This window comes from Rhinoraja longicauda, chromosome 20, assembly GCF_053455715.1.
Source record: "Rhinoraja longicauda isolate Sanriku21f chromosome 20, sRhiLon1.1, whole genome shotgun sequence".
NCBI lineage: Eukaryota > Metazoa > Chordata > Chondrichthyes > Rajiformes > Arhynchobatidae > Rhinoraja > Rhinoraja longicauda.
In genome coordinates, this window is record NC_135972.1 from 1436128 (window position 1) to 1458141 (window position 22014).

The 22014-nt window shown below is 42.4% G+C and overlaps 1 protein-coding gene across 1 annotated transcript; it reads right to left on the reverse strand.

Annotated features, from left to right (window-relative positions):
* Positions 1–4414: 4414 nt before the first annotated feature.
* mrps35 (mitochondrial ribosomal protein S35) lies at positions 4415–20837 on the reverse strand. Its single transcript, XM_078416721.1, has 8 exons — positions 20332–20837; positions 18374–18423; positions 17061–17228; positions 16060–16120; positions 13638–13777; positions 12700–12809; positions 11870–11939; positions 4415–7859 (listed from the first exon to the last, which is right to left on the reverse strand). The coding sequence occupies exons 1-8, from the start codon at positions 20477–20479 to the stop codon at positions 7581–7583; spliced, it is 1026 nt and encodes a 341-aa protein (XP_078272847.1). The 5' UTR covers positions 20480–20837; the 3' UTR covers positions 4415–7580.
* Positions 20838–22014: the final 1177 nt, after the last annotated feature.

Below are 22014 nucleotides of genomic sequence, written 5' to 3' on the forward strand. Positions count from 1 at the left end.
TTTGCAAACCTAGTACTCAGAGAGAACACAAACAACAAATGAAAGCTCAGTAAATTTTTTAAAATGTTAGTGCAAACAAAAGCTGGAGGTCCCTAGTGCAAAAAGACAGATCGTGGTTTAGCTGGTGTTTGCAGTGCTCAAGTGCCCAGTGATTGTTGGGGAAGCTGTTTCTGAACCTGGAGGTCAGTTTTCCCACTCCTATACCTACAGTACGTCCTGGTGGCAGGAGTGAGCTGAGACCATGGCCAGCGTGGTTGGGTCCATGATGAAGCTGCTGCCTTTCTGAGGCAGCGCCGCACAGCTACAATACCATTCAGCTTTGACAGATGAATACAATCAGCTGAATACAGTAACGGTCAGACTCAGGAAGAAGGCCAAGATGGAAAATCCACATAGCACTTCTGGTTTGATGACAACAAATCTCCAACCTTGCCTTTTGTACTTATTGTAATGGCAACTTTCTGACTTTTCCAGTGACCTCTTTTCCACTTGCCATTACTACACTGGTAAGTAGGAGTGATCTTATGGAGACCTAATAGAACAGATCTTCCAGTCGTTATTTCCAGTTTAGTTCGTTGTTTATTGAAGTAGTTGTACAAACAAGAAGATGAACATACCAGGCTTTCCTTACTCCGCATGCAAGTTGTAGCTGGCTACTCTGTCCCTGGTCTGGTGAGATATGTATGCTCTCTCTCCCTGTGCCTGCCACTTCATGTCCCTTATGCCCATATATATAGATACACCACCCTGTGCATCTAACGACCGCCCCCAAGTGCCCCAAATAACACTGCAAGATATATCTAGACAAAATAATACAATATGCTGACAGTAGCTAGCCTAAACGTAAATTGTGCCTTAAATCGTCGCTGAAGATGGTGATGTTCACCGGCTTCCTCTGTCCATTCATGACTGGATATGGCGAGGACAGAAGCGGGTTTAATCTGCTGATTACACAATTGCTTGGTGTTCTTGGCACACAGTGCTGCATTGTAGCTTTAAGATGATGCCATCTTAGTTTTGCGTAAATCTGTTGTTGCCCCAGGCATACTTTGTGGTTGAGCTTTACCACTTAAAAAAGAACTTGAGGTCTCAGGGCACATTCTAGCTTTCCGAGAGATTTATACATTTGTGAGAGTAACAATTTCCTTAACTTTGAAAGAATGATTTCTGTGCCAAAAAGTAAATTATAGTTTAAGAAAAGCAGATGATAGATTTGATATTATTGGAAATGAATAAATCCTTTTTTCCACTTCATTGTTTGTGTAGCTGCTGTACAGGTACATTTTGCTACATCAAACTAAAAATTAAATAATCCTGTTTTGCTACCGAATACTTGCACTGTGATAACTTTGAAGTTAAAAGCCTTGAAGCTGGGGAGATGCAGAAAGCCAAATCAACATACTCCAAAGAATACCCAGAAGGTTATTATTCTCTCAACTTAATCAAAAAAACATTGAAGTTTCTCCTGCTTATTCTGGGATCAGAAGATTAAATCATGGTTAAAATATTGCAACTTTGAAAACATGAAGCGATATTGTTATTTAAAATAAGTGTCACAGCAGTTTGTGTTTCTAGTTCCCCACTATATTAGCATGACTCATTTCTTATTGTACATGTAAAACAATAGGTTTCTGGACACAATTTTTCAATCTTTGAACCATTTGACCTACTTCAATTAGGTTGTATAATGAATAGACAATAGACAATAGGTGCAGGAGTATGCCATTCAGCCCTTCGAGCCAGCACCGCCATTCAATGCGATCATGGCTGATCACTCAATCAGTACCCCGTTCCTGCCTTCTCCCCATACCCCCTCACTCCGCTATCCTTAAGAGCTCTATCTAGCTCTCTCTTGAAAGCATCCAACGAACTGGCCTCCACTGCCTTCTGAGGCAGAGAATTCCACACCTTCACCACTCTCTGACTGAAAAGGTTCTTCCTCATCTCCGTTCTAAATGGCCTACCCCTTATTCTTAAACTGTGGCCCCTTGTTCTGGACTCCCCCAACATTGGGAACATGTTTCCTGCCTCTAATGTGTCCAATCCCCGAATTATCTTATATGTTTCAATAAGATCCCCCCTCATCCTTCTAAATTCCAGTGTATACAAGCCTAATTGCTCCAGCCTTTCAACATACGACAGTCTCGCCATTCCGGGAATTAACCTAGTGAACCTACGCTGCACGCCCTCAATAGCAAGAATATCCTTCCTCAAATTTGGAGACCAAAACTGCACACAGTACTCCAGGTGCAGTCTCACCAGGGCCCGGTACAACTGTAGAAGGACCTCTTTGCTCCTATACTCAACTCCTCTTGTTATGAAGGCCAACATTCCATTGGCTTTCTTCACTGCCTGCTGTACCTGCATGCTTCCTTTGTGACTGATGCACTAGGACACCCAGATCTCGTTGAACATCCCCTCTTCCTAACTTGACACCATTCAGATAATAATCTGCCTTTCTATTCTTACTTCCAAAGTGAATAACCTCACACTTATCTACATTAAACTGCATCTGCCATGTATCCGCCCACTCACACAACCTGTCCAAGTCACCCTGCAGCCTTATTGCATCTTCCTCACAATTCACACTACCCCCCAGCTTAGTATCATCTGCAAATTTGCTAATGGTACTTTTAATCCCTTCATCTAAGTCATTAATGTATATCGTAAATAGCTGGGGCCCCAGCACCGAACCTTGCGGTACCCCACTGGTCACTGCCTGCCATTCCGAAAGGGACCCATTTATCCCAGATGATACTTCAGATGATATTCATGGACCAGCAGTGCATTTCTTTGCCAATAATATGTTCCTATGCTGCACCATTCGATGTTCTATGACAGTAAAGGGCAAACACTACAAACCTGGTTGGATATGGAATAGGTACTTTTCAAACAAGTTAAACAATAATCCACATACATAGTAACATAGGTAATTTTCAACAATGATTGGAGAGTTTCTTATTTTAAGCCTCAGATATTGACTGGAGTGTTTTCTGGAGGCTTCTTTTGAGAAAGGTGATATAATGTTCCACCAAAGGATTAATAGTTTAGTGAAGTTTATTTTATTTTAGTGATACTGCATGGAAACAGGCCCTTGGGCCCAGTGAGTCCACACCGACCATCGATCACCTGTTCACACTAGTTATATGTTATCCCACTTTTGCATCTACTCACTAGACATTAGGGGCAAATTAGAGGCCAGATAACCCACAGACCTCCACGTCTCTGGGATGTGGGAGCAAACCGGAGTACCCGGAGGAAACCCACGCGGTCACTGGGGGAATGTGTAAACTCCACACACAGTCAGCATGCGAGGTCAAGATTGACCCTGGGTCTCTGAGGCGGCAGCTCTACCAGCTGCACTGTGCCGACCTTTCAAGAAAAAATATATAACTTTTGGAATTTTTAAATTAATAAGTAATGATAGAATTATTTACACCAAAGTTGGAAGGAGAACATTATTCATATCATATCATATCATATATATACAGCGAGGAAACAGGCCTTTTCGGCCCACCAAGTCCGCGCCGCCCAGTGATCCCCGCACATTAACACTATCCTACACACACTAGGGACAATTTTTTTACATTTACCCAGTCAAATTAACCTACATGTGGGATGGCAGAATGGGACAGTGAAGTTACTGAACATCCTTCAAGGCTAATTGACACCAGCAAAATCAGAGGACTGAATCACTAACAGCTGCTTTTTCACATGCTTCTCTCCCAAATACCAACAAATACGTTTAATGTTGTAAAATGTTTACCTTAACACCAAGATAACATTCACAAAACACATTCAAGATTTATTTGCAGAAAACGCAAGTCAGAATGCGCATGAGAAAATGTTACATACCTGTAAAAGTGCAGTAGAATTTCTAAATCCTTCCAGTAAATAGATCACCTTGGGCAAAGCATGCAGACACATTCCACTAATAGAATGAGAAAAATGCTCTTTAAGCTTTGTACCATCACGTTGCAGAATCAAATAACACTGTCATTTAAACCACATTCCGATTATCTCACCTAAACTATTGAGTTGCAATGATCGTTTTACTAAGTTATCACCATGACAACTCCAAAGCTTTTTCCAAAAAACACTTTCGCAGCTAAATGTTTAATTAACAGTTTTGTGGGAAGCGGGACAAAGATTAGATAAGAAAAAAAAACAGGGAGATTAATACGTTGGGCATTTATAAACCAGTTTGTTACTGCAGAAGGTTTTGAGGAGCTGACCTGTGAGTGTGTTGGATTTCTGACAACATTCTTCAAAGAATGAAACCACTGTCACAAAGAAGTACAGTATTTTTCATTAACAGAATCCAAATTGAACAGAAAATTATCAACTTGGGTGGTATTTAGTGACAAATTGAAATTTGTTTGCAGATTAGTTGGTATACAATCCAAGAAAGCCATTACATGGCAAATATTTATTTTATTTCTCATAATTTTTTTAAAGATATCTTCTACAAAACATACATTTAATTTGCAATTAACTCGTCCATTTTCTTGGAGAGGTATAAGGCATCTATATTTCAAAACACTTTTCCTGCACACCTGATTTTGAGGCATCAATTTAATCAAAATAAAACAGGCTGTAATTTCAGAGTTTGAAGAAGTGCTCCAGACCCAAGATGTGTAGCCAGATACAGTTCCAATGGTATCGTTACTTCACCAACTATACCACCTGTTGTTGGACAAATAACAGGTAACAATGAGTCAGAGTAGAGGAGGGAGATTGACAAGGAGTGTAGGAAAATAACTGCAGATGCTGGTACAAATCGAAGGCATCATAAAATGCTGGAGTAACTCAGCGGGTCAGGCAGCATCTAGGAGAGAGGGAATGGGTGACGTTTCGGGTCGCGACCCTTCTTCAGACTGATGTCAGGGGGCGGGACAAAGAAAGGATATAGGTGGAGACAGGAAGACAGTGGGAGAACTGGGAAGGGGGAGGGGAAGAGAGGGACAGAGGAACTATCTAAAGTTGGAGAAGTCAATGTTCATACCGCTGGGCTGCAAGCTGCCCAAGCGAAATATGACGTGCTGTTCCTCCAATTTCCGGTGGGCCTCACTATGGCACTGGAGGAGGCCCATGACAGAAAGGTCAGACTGGGAGGGGGAGTTCAAGTGCTCAGCCACCGGGAGATCAGGTTGGTTAAGGCGGACTGAGCGAAGGTGTTGAGCGAAATGATCGCCGAGCCTGCGTTTGGTCTCACAGATGTAGAGAAGTTGACATCTACAGCAGCGGATACAATAGATGAGGTTGGAGGAGGTGCAGATGAACCTCTGTCTCACCTGGAAAGACTGTTTGGGTCCTTGGATGGAGTTGAGGGGGGAGGTAAAGGGACAGGTGTTGCATCTCCTGCGGTTGCAGGGGAAAGTGGAAAGTGCTCGGGGAGGTGGTGGTTTGGGTAGGAAGGGACGAGTGGACCAGGGAGTTACGGAGGGAACGGTCTCTGTGGAACGCAGAAAGGGGAGGAGATGGGAAGAAGTAGCCAGTAGTGGGGTCCCGTTGGAGGTGACGGGAATGTTCGAGGATGATTTGTTGGATACACTGGCTGATGGGGTGGGAGGACAAGGGGGATTCTGTCCTTGTTACGACTGGGGGGAGGGGGAGTAAGAGCGGAGCTGTGGGATATAGAGGAGGCCCGAGTGAGAGCCTCATCTATAATGGAAGAGGGAAAGCCCCGTTTCCTGAAGAATGAGGACATCTCTGATGCCCTAGTGTGAAACACCTCATCCCGGGCGTAGATGCGGCGTAGACGGAGGAATTGGGAGTAGGGGATAGACTTTTTGCAGGAGATACAGTGGGAAGAAGTGTAGTCTAGATACCTGTGGGAGTCAGTGGGTTTGTAGTAGATCCAGATAGCTGTGGGAGTCAGCAAAGGGAGATTGACAATGTGATTGAGGGTGCCAGAACAACAATCTAACTCTAAACGTCAGCAACAGCAAGGAGCTGATTATTGACTACAGGACGGGGAAAGAGAAGTACCAAGCACCCGTCTTCATTGGTGAGAGGGCAGTGCAAAGTCTCCTGGACATAGACCACTGTGATGACATCTCCTGGGCCCATTGATGCAATCACAGAAACTCACCAATGCCTATACTTCCTCAGCAGTTTGAGGAGATTCAGCACATTGCCGAATACTCCATCGAGCTTCTCCAGGTGCAGGGTGGAGCACGCTGACTGGATGCATCACGGCCTGGTTCGGAAATTGGGATACAGGAACGAAGGAGGCTGCAGAAAGTAGAGGACACTGCCCAGTCCATCACAGGTACTGACCTGTCCATCATCAAAGGGATCTAACGGTAGATCAGGAAGGCAACTAATGTCCCCCAAGCCCGCACCACTCTGGCCACACTCTCTTCTTGCTGCTACCAGCAGGAAGGAGGTAAAGGAGCACCGTTCTTCTCAGCTTCATCACGTTTCCTCCTATCACCATTCAGGTTCTTGACCTACCCCGTAGACAATTAATAATAGGTGCAGGAGGCCATTCGGCCCTTCAAGCCAGCACCACCATTCAATGTGATCATGGCTGATCATTCTCAATCAGTACCCCGTTCCTGCCTTCTCCCCATACCCCCTGACTCCGCTATCCTTAAGAGCTCTATCTAGCTCTCTCTTGAAAGCATTCAGAGAATTGGCCTCCACTGCCTTCTGAGGCAGAGAATTCCACAGATTTACAACTCTCTGAGTGAAAAAGTTGTCCAAACCCTAACCACAACCCCACCTCAGCACCGAACTACGGATTTTGCACTTCTATGATTGCTCTATATACTTTAGTTTTTGCACAACTATGATTGCTCGATATACTTTGGTTTTTGCACAACTATGATTCCTCTTTCTACTTTGGTTTTTGCACTATCAAAGTCTAATTTACTTCGAATAACTAAACATTTATTGTATATTTACTTTAAAATGTTTTCTTTGCATTTAACATGCCTGCACACCAAGTAAGAATTTAATTGTTCTGGTTCGTATCAGGTGCATTTGGCAACTAAACACTTGTGAACAGCAAAGCTAACATGATGGGTTTTGAGGAGAATTTAAAAGACTGAGAGAAAATAAAGTCCGAAAATCTAGGACAGAAGCCTTGCATGCAGCCATGCACATGGATTGTACAGTAATGGAAAAAGAATGTCAACATTTTATTCACAGATTTGCAATATTCTCCACACAATCACATTTGTAAGGAAAAAATACATTAGTTTACAGAAGTTAGCATTTAACACTTTTTCCCAGATATGACTTTGTATGAATACATTACTTGATCAAGATTTTTATTCACAAAATGCTGGAGTAACTCAGCAAGTCAGGCGAGAAGGAATGGGCGACGTTTCGGGTCGAGACCCTTCTTCAGACTGAAGAAGGGTCTCGACCCAAATCCTCACCCATTCCTTCTCTCCTGAGATGCTGCCCGACCTGCTGAGTTACTCCAGCATTTTGTGAATAAATTGCTTTGATTTGTACCAGCATCTGCAGTTATTGATTTACACTTGATTAAGATTGATGACATAGTCTATATCGGCAATATTGTAAATGAATATAAACTGACCATGCCATCTGTGACATGCTATTTGTTATGTTGTGGTCTGCAGTTTTAGCAGCTTTTTTACAGACTCTTTGTACTGTAAAATGCTATCTTCTGTTTCTCCGTCATTTTTAATATTCACCACTGACTCCTTGTAGCTTTTGACTTCCGGTGAGTTAACTAGTTCTTCCTTTGAGATTGATGGGAGGTTTTCTGCTTCTTTCATCCTGCAGATTGTGTCCAAGAGATTTTTCTCAGACCGACTATTCTCCCAGATAAATTCATCCATGTCAGCTTCAGTCTTGTCAGATTCCCATGTCTCTATTTTCTGGGGAGAAAAGAAAAAGCAACACATGAAACAGTTCGCGTTGCATTTTGCACATGTGGGATGACTGTGAAGATTTCATCATCTGCAAAAAAAGACACAAAGTGCTGGAGTAACTCAGCAGAACAGACAGCATCTGTGGAGAACATGGATAGATGACGTTTTGGGTTGGCACCCGTCTGCCATGTTCTCCAGAGATGCTGCTTGGCCCACTCAGATACTGCAGTTTTGTGTGCCTTTTATTGTGAACCCGCATTGGCAGTTCCTTGTCTTCCTCTTTCCTCAATGCAGTTCAGTGCATCTCTCTGGCCATTGAAATTCAAAACCATGGACATAGTTTGAAGAGCATAACATTTCTCATAATCAAAATTAACCAATGTTCATTTCCTTGGCCTGTTTTATACCATTGGAGTCAAACTGTACGGAAACAGGCCCTTCTGCCCAGCTCCTCCATGCTGACCAAGATGTCCCATCTACACTAGCCCTACCTGCCCGCTTTTGACCCCTATCCCTCTAAACCTTTCCTATCCATGAACCTGTCCAAATGTCTTTTAAAAGATCTACCCAGTTGATTGATAATCTGAACAATCACCCTGCAAATCTGGTTGCCACCTTGAAACAGACACAGGAAGCCAAGGCAGGGTGTGGACTGCAGAGGTTTGCCTGGGTGGGCAATCATTATAATTTAAGAACAGTGAATAATTCCCCAATCTTCTGTCAGGCATGGAGAGAATATTTAAGACAGGAAGTTACCGTTAGATGCCGCTGCTTCCAGCCACCGCCTCACACGGTCTGCAGCTGAACTACATGCATTTGCACAGGTCCTGATGCACTGCCAGAGAGCTGCAGCCCATCCATGAGATGCATGGCTGTGGGATCAGAGAACCCACCCGTGGACCAATCTGCTGTCCTCTGACAGATCACCAGAGTGTGGACGCACAAATCCACTATGTACTGCAGTCAGCACTGTAGGTAGTCAGCTGTTCCCACATGCATCATGTCCACAAGTATCGCTGCCTGGCATCACCAAGAACACTGCCACCACTACTGTTGAAAAGGGAAAGTGATGGGGAAACGAACTCACCGAGCCACCTGAGGGCAGTATAGATGCGATTAGGAAATACCAAGCGGTAATTCACAACGCAGTAACACTGTCATTTGTATCTTGTGAATATACTCACGGCTCTATTGAAGTACTTTTTCTTTAAATACATGTAATCTCACCGTAAAAAAATATTTTCATAAAGTTACACCAGACAAAAATGTTGACATCGTTTTAAGGTTAGTTTAGAGATACAGCATGGAAACAGGCTCTTCGGCCTACCAAGTCCATGACGAACATCAATCACCTGTTCACACTAGCTCTGTGTTATCCTACTTTTGCATCAAGTCCCTACAGAAGGAGCATCAGAGGGCAATCACACTACAAACCCACACATCTTTGCGATGTGGGAGAAAAGCAGAGCAGCTGCAGGTGACTCACACAGTCACAGGGAGAACAAGCAAACTCCACAGACAATGCCTGAGGATTGTCAAGATCGAACCCGGGTCTGTAGTGCTGTGTGTTTGTAGGTTAATCGGCCCTCTGTAAATTGCCCCCAGTGTGTAGGGTGTGGATGAAAACGTGGGCTAACACAGAGCTTATAGTGAATGGATGATCGATTCAGACAGCTGAAGGGCCTGTTTCTTTTTCATTTTTTCCACGCTGTATCTCTAACCTAAACGATATGAACTCTATTAAGCAGAGACTTTTGTAATGTTTTGAACAAGCTGTAAAAACACACACAGGTCGGATTTTAAGGAGAAATTTCGGCAATTAATCATGTAGCTGTGGACATTTCCTGTTTATATTGAAATGGCAATTTGAACACAGGGGAGTCAGCTGATCCTGGATATTTTTTTTCTGACTGCTTTCCGCTAATACAATTCAATAAAAATATATTTGTTTTTATTTAAAACAAATCCTCTGATATAAAACCGTCAACATTTGGTCAAGATTAAATTAAGCCTTTAAATTGGAATCTTAAGCTGTGGTTCAAGGCACAGAATGTTATAGAAATATGGACTATGCTTTCAGCATGATAACAGGGGCGCCATTCCTCCATTGTGTACCTCACAGAGAAAACTGGCACGCATGTAACTCAGTCATTCATGCTACTAATGGGATCTGTTTCCCAAACCTCAACTCATTCTCAAGAAACTATTTTGGGATCCACCTTGCATAAGAATCTGGTGTAACTCAGCAGATCAGGCAGCATCTCTGGAGGACAAAAAAAGACACAAAAAGTGCTGGAGTAACTCAGCGGGTCAGGCAGCATCTTTGGAGGACATAGAAAGGTGACGTTTTGGGTCAGGACCCTTTTTGATGAAGTATCCTGCCCAAATCGCCGTTGAACCATGCCCTCCAGAGATGCTGCCTTGACCCACTGAGTTCCTCCAGCACTTTGTGCTTTGCTCAGATGCCAGCAGCTGCAGTTCCTTGTGTCTCCCCTGACCAAATGTTTTCCACTGTGCAGAGAATGTGGTGTTCCAGAGCTGACAACCAAGCTCTTTAATCATTGTTGCACAATATGCCCTGCCCTTACATATTCTTAACTTCTCAAATAAACAGAAATATAACATGCTAGCAGACATTAACTTCAATTTAAACAAAATATTATTTCAGGAAAGGTAAGCATAAGTAACTTTTCACCATTCTGTTCCAAGACAAGCAAAATTGCAAAGTCTTAGCAGAAATAAAACCTGGACAGACACTGAGTTTGAGCCTGCAAAGTATCTTTTCAATAATTTCCCATGGAGTTCCTATTGCTTTTGGCACAATATCGGAAACTGTAGCTTAATTATATGCTTATCCTTTATTGAATATCTAACTGTAGCCAAGTTGGTCTTTTTACATTCAGTGACAATTGTCACTAGCTTGCTGTCCATAACCAGATTTTGTTACATTTAACACTACTGAGCACATTTAACTCGGGATATTATCATAATTTAGAATTCACTAGATGTACATCATAAATGACAGAATGAGTCTGAGTATTTGTTTAATATTGATCCAGTATCTGGAATATCACCAAGAAAGTCAGTCTCCCATGGAATGATACGTGGGCCAGCTCTCACGTTGCATTTTATCATCACGTAGTAAAGCGACACTCACCGTAGCGTGTTGGTAGTTTGTTAACTAGGCAATCAATTCATGGATTATGACTGTACCAATTCTTACCGCACAGCTTACTACAATAACTAATGTCTAAATAGTGCAATTATTTAACAGTACTCATGCTCATGAAAGTGCATTAGACAGGTGTAACTCCCGTGACAATGAGCTTTACCATTCCTAAGCTACCTGGAAAGAGTTTGTATTGGCCATGGAAAATCAAATATGTCACAGTGCCTGTTAATATTTCACAAAAATCAATTACAATTGGAACTGATTGACATGTCCATTAACTATTGATGTTGGTTCTGAAAGGTAATAGAAAGGCAGACATTTAAGCAAAGGCTTTCCTCTGTATTCGGGATATAAAATACACAACACAAAAATATCAGGTAACTTGGCCTTCCCACCTCAGTAACATTATACTCACAGGAGTGCGGGTTTACCGGCCATTAATAAACAAGTCATCTCCTAATCTTTCACCACTTGCACTCCGCTGACATTGGAAGTTTCCACCTGCCATCAGGTCAATAGCCTTCCTTATCAGTAATAAAAGATTAGCGTTTAAGCATAGGTAGTAATGGAGCTTGAAAGTAGAAAGTAATGAATTTAAAGTGTATTATAAGGAGGGAAGAAAAAGGCTTCTGGCATATATTGAGGATTGTGACCTTGAAAATCTTGCTACTTGTTTCAAGTTATTCGGCTTGAATGGATGTATAATAACTCTTTTAGCTACTTTGGGACTCCAAAAATAATCTTAGATGAAAAATTGCTTTAAAATAAAACACAGAAAAGATGACTTGAAAGTATCATTACCACCATATATCAAATTTTGCAGTTCTTAACAAGATTCACTCACCCATGATTCGTGGTACAAAACCGTGAGCAAATAGAGAGCAAAGTCACAATTCTGCCGTCGCAATGGGCATCTGCAAAAGAAGCATTCACTTTGCATAATCCAGTTATAAAAGATGCTTTAATATAATCCTGCCAAACACAAATTTCTGTCGTTATGCAGAGGGACTGAACTATACTGAAATATCTCAGTGTGCAGTTTCTCAGCTAAATGTTTACTTGTCAAGTAAAGGCAAACTCAGCATATTGTTAAGTCCTTGTAGTTGCTCGGTACACAGTGATGTCCAGGAAATGTTGGACAGCGTGGATAATATTGGAAAGAGGGCATGGTTTTCTAGGTTCCAAGTTTGGGGAAGGGCAAGAGGTAACTTCATGGAAAGATCAGTAGGTGAGGATGAAGTTTTGAAAGTCAATGCTTTTGGAGACTGGAATAAATTAGAAAGATTAAGAATGAACAGGGAAGTGGAACAGGAACAAGCAGATTTTGCAAATGCATTTTAGGATGATTGATTGACTGATTGATACAGTTTATCTTTCCACAGATGGCATCTGAATAGTTTTAACTTTGCATTTTGCTTTAATGGATTTTATCTTTCTCACTCAATTACACGGAGACTCATCATGGCAGCTAAAGTGACAATTGCTTCAAAGCAACAAAAACTGCGATGTTTTGACTGTGTAATATCGAACAATTATACTTCATGGGGAAAAAGGCACAGGATTCTGTAACTTCACCTTTATGCACTGGTTTATTGTTTCCTACTGAAGACAGTGATTAAGTGCTGGGTGACCTTAATCCTTCTTGTAAGTGACATCTGTTTCATGTTACTATACCTGTCTGTTGTAATGGTAAGTAGATCTGTACTTTTGTTGTATCGATTTCCTACAAGTTTAATGAGCTTCTTCTTGGCATGCTCGTCCAAGTTGAGATTCAAAAGTCTGATCTGTAAAATATAAAAAGAAAATTATAGTTTCCACAGATAATATATAACCAGAATTATATAGATGTATAATTATTAAATGAAAGGAGATAGGCCAAAACACCCTCCCTTTCTCCCCACCCCCAAACAGACCAATATAACCCTCTGGAAAGTGCCTATCCATGGTCCAACAATGTTTCAAAGCAATATTTATCAACCTTAAGTTATACTAATACAATCATTATACATGGAACAACACAGCACAGGAATGTGCCCTGCAGTCCACAAGGCCTGTGCTGAACCTGATGCCAAGACCAACTCTTATCAGTCCCCACATGATCCACATCTCCCCCCCATTCCCTGCACCTCCAAGTTTCTACCCAAAACGCTCTTAACACTACTATCGTATCTGCTTCACACAAAGGGTGGTGGGTGTACGGAACAAGCTGCCAGAGGAGGTAGTTGAGGCAGGGACAACATTTAAAAAACAGTTAGATAGGTACACGGATAGGACAGGTTTGGAGGGATATGAACCAGGTGGGACTAGTGTAGCTGGGATATGTTAGCTGACATGGATAGGTTGTGCTGAAGGGTCCATTTCCACACTGTATCACTCAATGCCTACCCTTTCTATGTCAACAAAGTTATCAATCCTCAAGTTAATCTTTTCAATGCATTTAGGATAAACACTGTGATATATATATATCATACTCACGGAATTTAATTCTGCTCTATTCTACATTCAGCATACTCACACCAATAAGTAGCTTTTATAAATATCAGTGTGGAGGAACTGACACAACCTTAAATGATATTTTATCGTCCTTTTCCCATGGGCAATTCATTACTTACTGTCAAGGTGACCACTCTCGCATTCGGATGTCGGGCAGAAGGTCCAGCTGCAACATAATCCGTCGTCTTAATTTCAATTGGAAAATGCTCTTGGCATGTTTCATCATTATCAAGTGCCACTGGCCATTCTGTGCAGAAATCTGACGTCAAGGAAATAAGTAAAAAACTAAATGTTTTGTGCATTTAACACCAAGGAATAATCAATATTGCAAATTCTATTGCATTATCTACAATTAGCCATAGTTCCTGCTTTATTACTACAAATAAAAATCTTGCCATTATAGATGTATATATCTACCTTAATACAAAAAGAAAATCATCATCTAGTCTGCATTGAACTTCTTGCAGCAACAAAGTCAATGCCCACAATGAGGTAGGATGGAAGATTGGGACTACACCCCATCTTATGGAAGGACTGTAGTCTGATAACAGTAGGGAAGAAGCTGTTCCTGAGTCTTGTGGTACATGCTTTTATGCTTTTGTATCTTCTGTATAAGCTTATAAAGCTGTTCCTGAAGCTTATAAAATTTTAACTGTGCCTATACATTTTTACATCATTGTAAAGGAGCCAAGACTAGCACAATATATTTTATTACTTTGACATTCCCTGATAGTCAATACAAATGTGGCTATTCATCAAGCTTGTCCTCTTTCTCTTGATCCTCATATATGATAATTCCCCATGAGATCAAAAATCAGATCTCAGCCTCAGATTACCTGCACATCTCCATGACACCCAGCACCCAAACGATGGGATTTCACACCTCGGTAATAAATAACTGACCCTTTATTGGGAGACTAATGTCCCCTGGTTTCAGACAGCCAAGCCTAATAAAAGCATCTACATTATCAATCGCCCACAGAATCTTGTTGATGCAGTTAGATCACCTTATGCATCTAAACACGTGTTGATGAGGGTCAATGTTACTCAATGTCTTCGCAAAGAACAACCCCCTAATCTCACGAATCAATCTAATTAATGTATGACCTTCAAGGAAAATGTATCCTTCCTTAGGTTTGGAGACAAAGCCTCGGAACATTACTGAGAAATGAGAGACAAACATATGGTTTCCCTTTGCAATTTCTTGCTAATTGTGTATATATATATATATATATATATATACTTCTTTACATATAGCTGTTAAATCTAACACAATAATATGGGGATTAAAATAACATGATGATTTTAAAACAATCTACATTGGTGCTTAATCCAGAATGCTGCCTGGGTTAGCGGGTATTAGGTTGGACAAACTTGGATTGTTTTCTGCAGAGCGCCGGAGGTTCTGGGGAGATCTGATTGAAGTATATAAAATGACGAGAGGCAGAGACAGAGTAGACAGTCGGAACCGTGTTCCCAGGGGTGGAAATACCAAAGATTAGGAGGCAGAGCTTTAAGTTGAGAGGGGCAAGGTTTAAAAGAAATGTATTTGTTTTACACAGAGAGGGTGATGAGTGCCTGGAACACATTGTGAGGTTGTTGGAGGCAGACACGATAGTGGAAATTAAGAGGCTTTCAGACAGGCTCATAGATACGGGTCACCTGCAGGCAGATGAGATTAGTCTGAAAAAGGGTTTCGACCCGAAATGTCACCCATTCCTTCTCTCCAGAGATGCTGCCTGTCCCACTGAGTTACTCCAGCTTTTTGTGTCTATCTTTGGTTTGAACCAGCATCATCAGTTCCTTCCTACATGAAGTTAGTTTATCTCAGCATTCTGTTTGGCACAGACATTGTGGGACAAAATGCCTGTTCCCCAGCTGTACTTTTCTGTGTTCTAGTGCGACATGATAACAAAATTCACTGTAAAGAACATGAAGCACTAACAATGGAAATTCATAGACAAACATTACAGTTTGATAACAGCAGTGTATTAATAAATTGATAGTCACCGGTAACTCAATACATTCATATAATCCAACAGACATAAAACTATTTAAAATCTAAGCACCAGAACAAGGCAAATCATTAATCAGGCACTAGTGAATTATGACTCATGTTAAAAATCACCTTTGTGACTTTATAATGTTGAGTGTAGAACTGATATGTAACTGTGGCAGTCACTATCATTGTGCAGTAACAGCAGTTCCAAATGAATTAACCTATATCTAGAGTGCTGGAGTAACTCAAATTGAAGAAGGGTCCCAACTTGAAACGTCACCTATCCATGCCCACCAGAGATGCTGCCTGACCCGCTGAGTTACTCCAGCACTCTGTGAAACATCACCTATCCATGTTCTCCAGAAATGCTGCCTGACCCGCTGAGTTACTCCAGCACTCTGTGAAACGTCACCTATCCATGTTCTCCAGAGATGCTGCCTGATCCGCTGAGTTACTCCAGCACTTGCAGTTCCTTGTATTGACCGTATACCTAAATTAGATATTTAATATAATATGAGATATAAACACAATACAACACCTACCTTTTAAAGCTGTGCAGTGCATTTTTATTGCAGGGGGGGTAAGATGTAAAAAATTTGGAATCTGTAAGATATTTAGAAACAGAAAAATCCTATTTATTATGCTTTTTAAAACTGTATATTGATATAATTTAGTGAGTAGGAAAGGTGTCTCCTCAGAAACATCAATGTCATAATGCAGCTTAGTAATCAATACACAATCAAAAATATTGCTTAAACACTGCAAATTATATTCTTGAAGCACTATGATAAAAATAAATCAAGACCATGAAAGCTTTAAATTTAGTATTGGGGTCCAATATTCTAGGAATAATTATCAGCAGACTGAAATACATTTCCCTCAGGACGTCTTAAGGCATATATAAAACATTGTGCCATTTGCTATTTACAATGATTTCTAATATTAACCCATAGTGACATTCATGACTTCCATTCTGTGTTGATACCAATAAAAATTTGGATTCAATTTATCACCATTTTTAGAAAATCACTTAACCTGGAATTGACTAAGCAATGAGTCAATTCAAATTGTTTTTGAGATTTCAAAAGTTGATTTTGAAGGTTATAACTCACGATGTGAGTTATAACCTCCAAAATCAACTTTTGAAATCTCAAAAACAATTTGAATTGACTCATTGTTTAGTCAATTCCAGGAATTTGAAGTTGTTAATCTGTAAAGTCTCGTGATCTTCCCAATTATCAATGTAAATTTTATACCTTACACAATGTGAAATTACATCAAAAATACATATATAGTTTGGAGTCTGATGATTTGAAAACAACTTTCACTTTCTCATACAGTTCTGATGATGATTAAAAAAGAATTATGTACAACATACCAGTGTAGTTATCTACACTGCAAACTGTTGGATTAAAATTCTGAGCAATTGCATGTTTTTTTCAAATTCTTGTTAACTGGGGATAATTATTAGATGGTTCACTACTGATTGCGGACAAGAATTAGATGAGTTGGATGTAATTTAATTAGACCAGGCTACACATACTTTTATAAGCTCCAGGTTTCCGGTCTTGTTTGGCGGTACACCTCTCTTTATTGGATAGCCCATGCGGACAGGAAGAGGCACAACAGAATGCTTAAACGCTGCAGCGCTTGGATACACGCTGCACCAGTCCTGGTTCACTTCCATCTTTTCAGTCCTTGGAAACGTAGGCTACAATGTAAAATATATTGTTTTAATAGCATTGTACAGTTGACTGTTCACATTCTGACAGAATAATCAAAATGCTCTATTTTTATGATCACAAGGTGCAGTAATCATAGGATCCTTACTTCATTCACAATATGTGGGTTTCAGTTGCCCATTCCTATAATGGAGAGGACTTGGCACTGAGCTGTCCTCTAGAACTGCAAGAGCAAGTGTGGACAAATGCTTGCACGTTAGCGCAGTCAGGGCGGCATTTCCACGACTTTGATCCAAACTATGAACAGCTGTGCAGCCCAAAGACAGGAAGCTGAATGACTTGGAGGGGAGTTTATTCTGAATGATGGAAAAACCCAACATGGAAACAGGCTCTAGGGCTCGCTGAGCCCACGCCGACCATCGATCACCTGTTCACACTAGTTCTATGTCACCCCACTTTCTCATCCACTCCCCACACACTGGGGGCAATTTAAAGAGGTTCATTAACTTACAAACCCACTTGATTTTGAGTTGGGGGAGGAAAATAGAGCACCCGGAATAAACCCACACGGTTACAGGGAGAATGTGAAAACCCACACGGTTACAGGGAGAATGTGAAAACTCCACACATAGAGCACCCAACATCAGGATTGAACCCAGGTCTCTGGCATTGTAAGGCAACGGCTCTATGAGCTATGCCAATGTGCCACCATTTAGAAGTATTCACAACAATCACATTCCCACCCTGTCTCTGCACCTTCAGATGATAAAGGACAGTTTGAGCAGTGATACTAAAAATCTCTTGGTGAATCCCTGCAACTGAACCTGTACTCACACCTTGTTGCGGCCCTTGTACTTTTTAAAATCTGCACTTTCTCTGTAGCTGCAACTCTATATTCTGCGCTCCGTTTCCTTTCTCTTTTTGCACTACCTGTTGTACTCATGTATGGTTTGATTTGTAATCAATTGGACGTATGACGATTTTCCAGAATAGCACGCAACGCAATGTTTTGCACTCTATCTCATGACAATAATAATAAACCAATATCAACTGGAAATTTTAAAAAAAGGAAAAATAACGATTATGAGGAAAGTACAAGTGCTTTATTTCTGTATTCTAAATTCTATGTGTTAAAAAAATAACTTAAAACGTTGTAGAACAGTGCAACGATTACCTCTCTCCTTTGTCTTTCTTTTGGTGGTGGTCGATGGCTTCTGACTGTAACTGAAGAGATTTAATAAAATTGGAACAACATATAAAATAACTAGATCTTTCATGAGATACATTTTAACCAAATTGACTGTCCTTATTTCCACTGAATAATGATTATAGGGAGAAAAAAATGGAAGCACGAATCAATAACCAGCCATATGTTTTAATGATGGGTATTGTGATTTAATTTTTGCAAAAGAAATTCATCTCTTGCACAGATAGTTTTTTTAAAATATAGGGATACGCAAATAACCAAATCATGAAATATAGTATGCTTTCAACCCTAATACCTGTTGTTAATCCAATTTTCTTCTGGATTTCATGTGTTTTTTGGCTCCTCTATCACTGGAATTTTGTTTTCAAGAATAACAATTTACCAGTTTACTGTGCTGCTCTATTACACTTTGTTACAAATATATTTCTCATTAACATTTTACTGTATGCACTTAATTAAAACAATACTATTTTACACTATACAAAGATTAATTCAGCACAGGTAAGAATATAGTCACATAACATCCTTGGCTTCCCAACACCAAGATTCTGTGACAATTGGCCAAAGTACTGATCTGGCAGTTTTATTTTACTAATTTTTTTCTGTATTAAAAAAAATTAAAATAGGATAACGTAGTTCCAAATAAGATTGCAAATGTTTATTTATTTTTAACTATCCAGGGAGCTCTGCTGCTGTCCATGCAGTTAACTGAGGGGTGCAAACCACATGAAGCAAATCCTAACCAAATGGACAGGATGAAACCGCAGTGGACATAGTTTTGTGAGAGAAAGATTTAATAGGAAACTGAGGGGCAACTTTTTCCACACAGAAGTTGATGGGTACACGGAACGAACTATCAAGTATATGGAAGTAGTTCAGGCATGTACAATAACAAAGATAGACACAAAATGCTGGAGTAACTCAGCGGGACAGGCAGCATCTCTGGAGAAAAGGAATAGGTGACGTTTTGCGTTGAGACCCTTCTTCAGTCTGAACACCCCAGTCTAAAGAAGGATCTCGACCCGAAACGTCACCCATTCCTTCTCTCCAGAGATGCTTTAAGGCAGCTTTAGAGGACTAAGGGCTAAATGTTGGCGAATAGGTCCATCCCAATGTGCCACAAAATGCTGGAGTAACTCAGCGGGACAGGCAGCATCTCTGGAGAGAAGGAATGGATGACGTTCCGGGTAGAGACCCTTCTTCTGACTGGAGAAAGGTCTCGACCTGAAACGTCACCCATTCCTTCGCTGCAGAAATGCTGCCTGTCCCGCTGAGTTACGCCAGCATTTTGTGTCTATCTTCGGTGTAAACCAGCATCTGTAGTTCCTTCCTACACGTGTACAATCACAATATTTAAAAGACATTTGGACATGTGTATTGGTAGGAAACGTTTAGAGCGATATGGGCCAAACGCGGGCAAATGGGGACGAGCTGAGATGGGCATGGGCAAGTTGGGCCGAAGGGCCTGTTTCCCTGTTGTCTGATTCTAAGGTCGCGGTGAACAGCTGATAATAAACCCTAACATCAACACAATACACACCAGAGGCGGAATTATTCACGCACTGGTCCTCGTTATCAAAAAGACCTAGTTGTTAAATGTCAAAGTAAAGGTTATTGACGGAATCCATGCCGGAGTTGGCGAGCCCAGCCCTGCCGACCCCCCCCCCCCCCCCCCCCCCCCAGCCCTGCCCTGCCCAGCCCCCTGCCCTGACCCCGCCCTGGTCCCCTGCCCAGCCCCCTGCACTGCCCTGCCGCCCCCCAGCCCCTGCCCTGCCGCCCCCCTGCCCTGGTCCCCAGCCCAGCCCTGCCCTGCCCCTGCCGCCCCCCAGCCCTGGCCCCTGCCCAGCCCCCCAGTCCCTGCCCTGCCGCCCCCCAGCTGCGGCCTGCTCTCCCCGGGCGCCACCGCTCTCCGCGCTCTGCTTTACCTTCGGCCGGAGGTGCCGACGGCGACGAGATGGAAAGCGCCGTGGAGTATGAAGCGGCGCGTCTAAGTCTGAGACGCGGGCCTGCCCGGCACAGCAGGGCCGCTAATGATCCCAGACGGTGCCGTGTGGCCGGGACAGCCGCCATCATTCAGCCGCCGCCGGTCCTGAGGTTGAGCTGAGTCCGGCGTTCAGATCTTCAGCAACTAGTCCCCCAGCGGCGCAGGGTCCGGTCCTCCAGCGGCGCGGGGTCCGGTCCTCCAGCGGCGCGGGGTCCGGTCCTCCAGCGGCGCGGGGTCCGGTCCTCCAGCAGCCCAGGGTCCGGTCCTCCAGCGGCGCGGGGTCCGGTCCTCCAGCGGCGCGGGGTCCGGTCCTCCAGCGGCGCGGGGTCCGGTCCTCCAGCAGCCCAGGGTCCGGTCCTCCAGCGGCGCGGGCTCCGGGTCCTCCAGCAGCCCAGGGTCCGGTCCTCCAGCGGCGCGGGGTCCGGTCCTCCAGCGGCGCGGGGTCCGGTCCTCCAGTAGCCCAGGGTGCAGCGGGCGATGGCGGTCTCGGCGCGGGGAAGAAGCGGCCATTGACAATTCTGGCCGCATTTGACTTGACTTAGGGATCAGGTTGCGGTGAGGAGATATTGCGGAGGTGGGAGGTAGCTGAGGCTGAGCTTGGAGCTGGAAGGGGGTCAATGACTCACTGAAAGTCACATTCACAAAGAACCAGTACAGCACGGGAACAGGCCCTTCGGCCCACAATGTCTGTGCTGAACATAATGCCAAATTAAATAAATCTCCTCTACCTGCACATATTCCATATCCCTCCATTCGCTGCATATTCATGTGCCTATCTGAAAGTCTGTCAAACACCACTATCGTATATGTGCCTCCACCACTACCCCTGGCAATGGGTTCCAGGCACCCACTCACCCTCTGTGTAAAAACAACGCCCTGCACATCTCCTTTAAACTTTGTCCCTCTTACCTTAAAGCTATGGCCTCGAGTATTTGATTTTTCCATCCTGAGAATAAAGCTTCTGACTCTACCCTATCTATGCCTCTCATAATTTTATATACTTCTAATAGGTCTTGCAAAATCTGCCATTCTAGCTAAAACAATTCAAGTCTGTCCAACCTGTAGCTAATACCCCCTAATCCACACATCATTCCGGTCAACCTCCTCTGCATGTTTTCCAAAGCCTTTAGATCCTTTCTGTAATAAGGTGACCAGATCGGCACACAATACTCCAAATGTGGCCTGACCGAAGTCTTATAAACCTGCAATATGCCATTCTTACTCTTATATACAATGACCATCCTGTTGAATATCATACCATATGCCTTCTTTATCACCCCGTCTACTGGTGTTATCACTTTCAGCGAACGATGGGCTTGGGCCCCTTCAATGCTGTGAAGGGTCTTACCATTAACTATTCTTTCCCCATTCATTCGACCTCTCAATGGATGTACCATAGATTTAGATGGTTTAATAGTGTTACAACTCAAATCATGGTTCACTGAGTATTTCCAGCATTTGGTGTATTTATTTCAATAATCAGAATGCAAGTTGATAAGTTTAACGGTGAAACGAGGCAGCAAGGGGTTGAATGGCTTCCCTTTAAGGAGTTTTTGCTTTTGCAGGTCGATTTCATTCAGGTAATTTGAGAATTTGGCAAGAGTCTTTGGGTTACTAGATAATG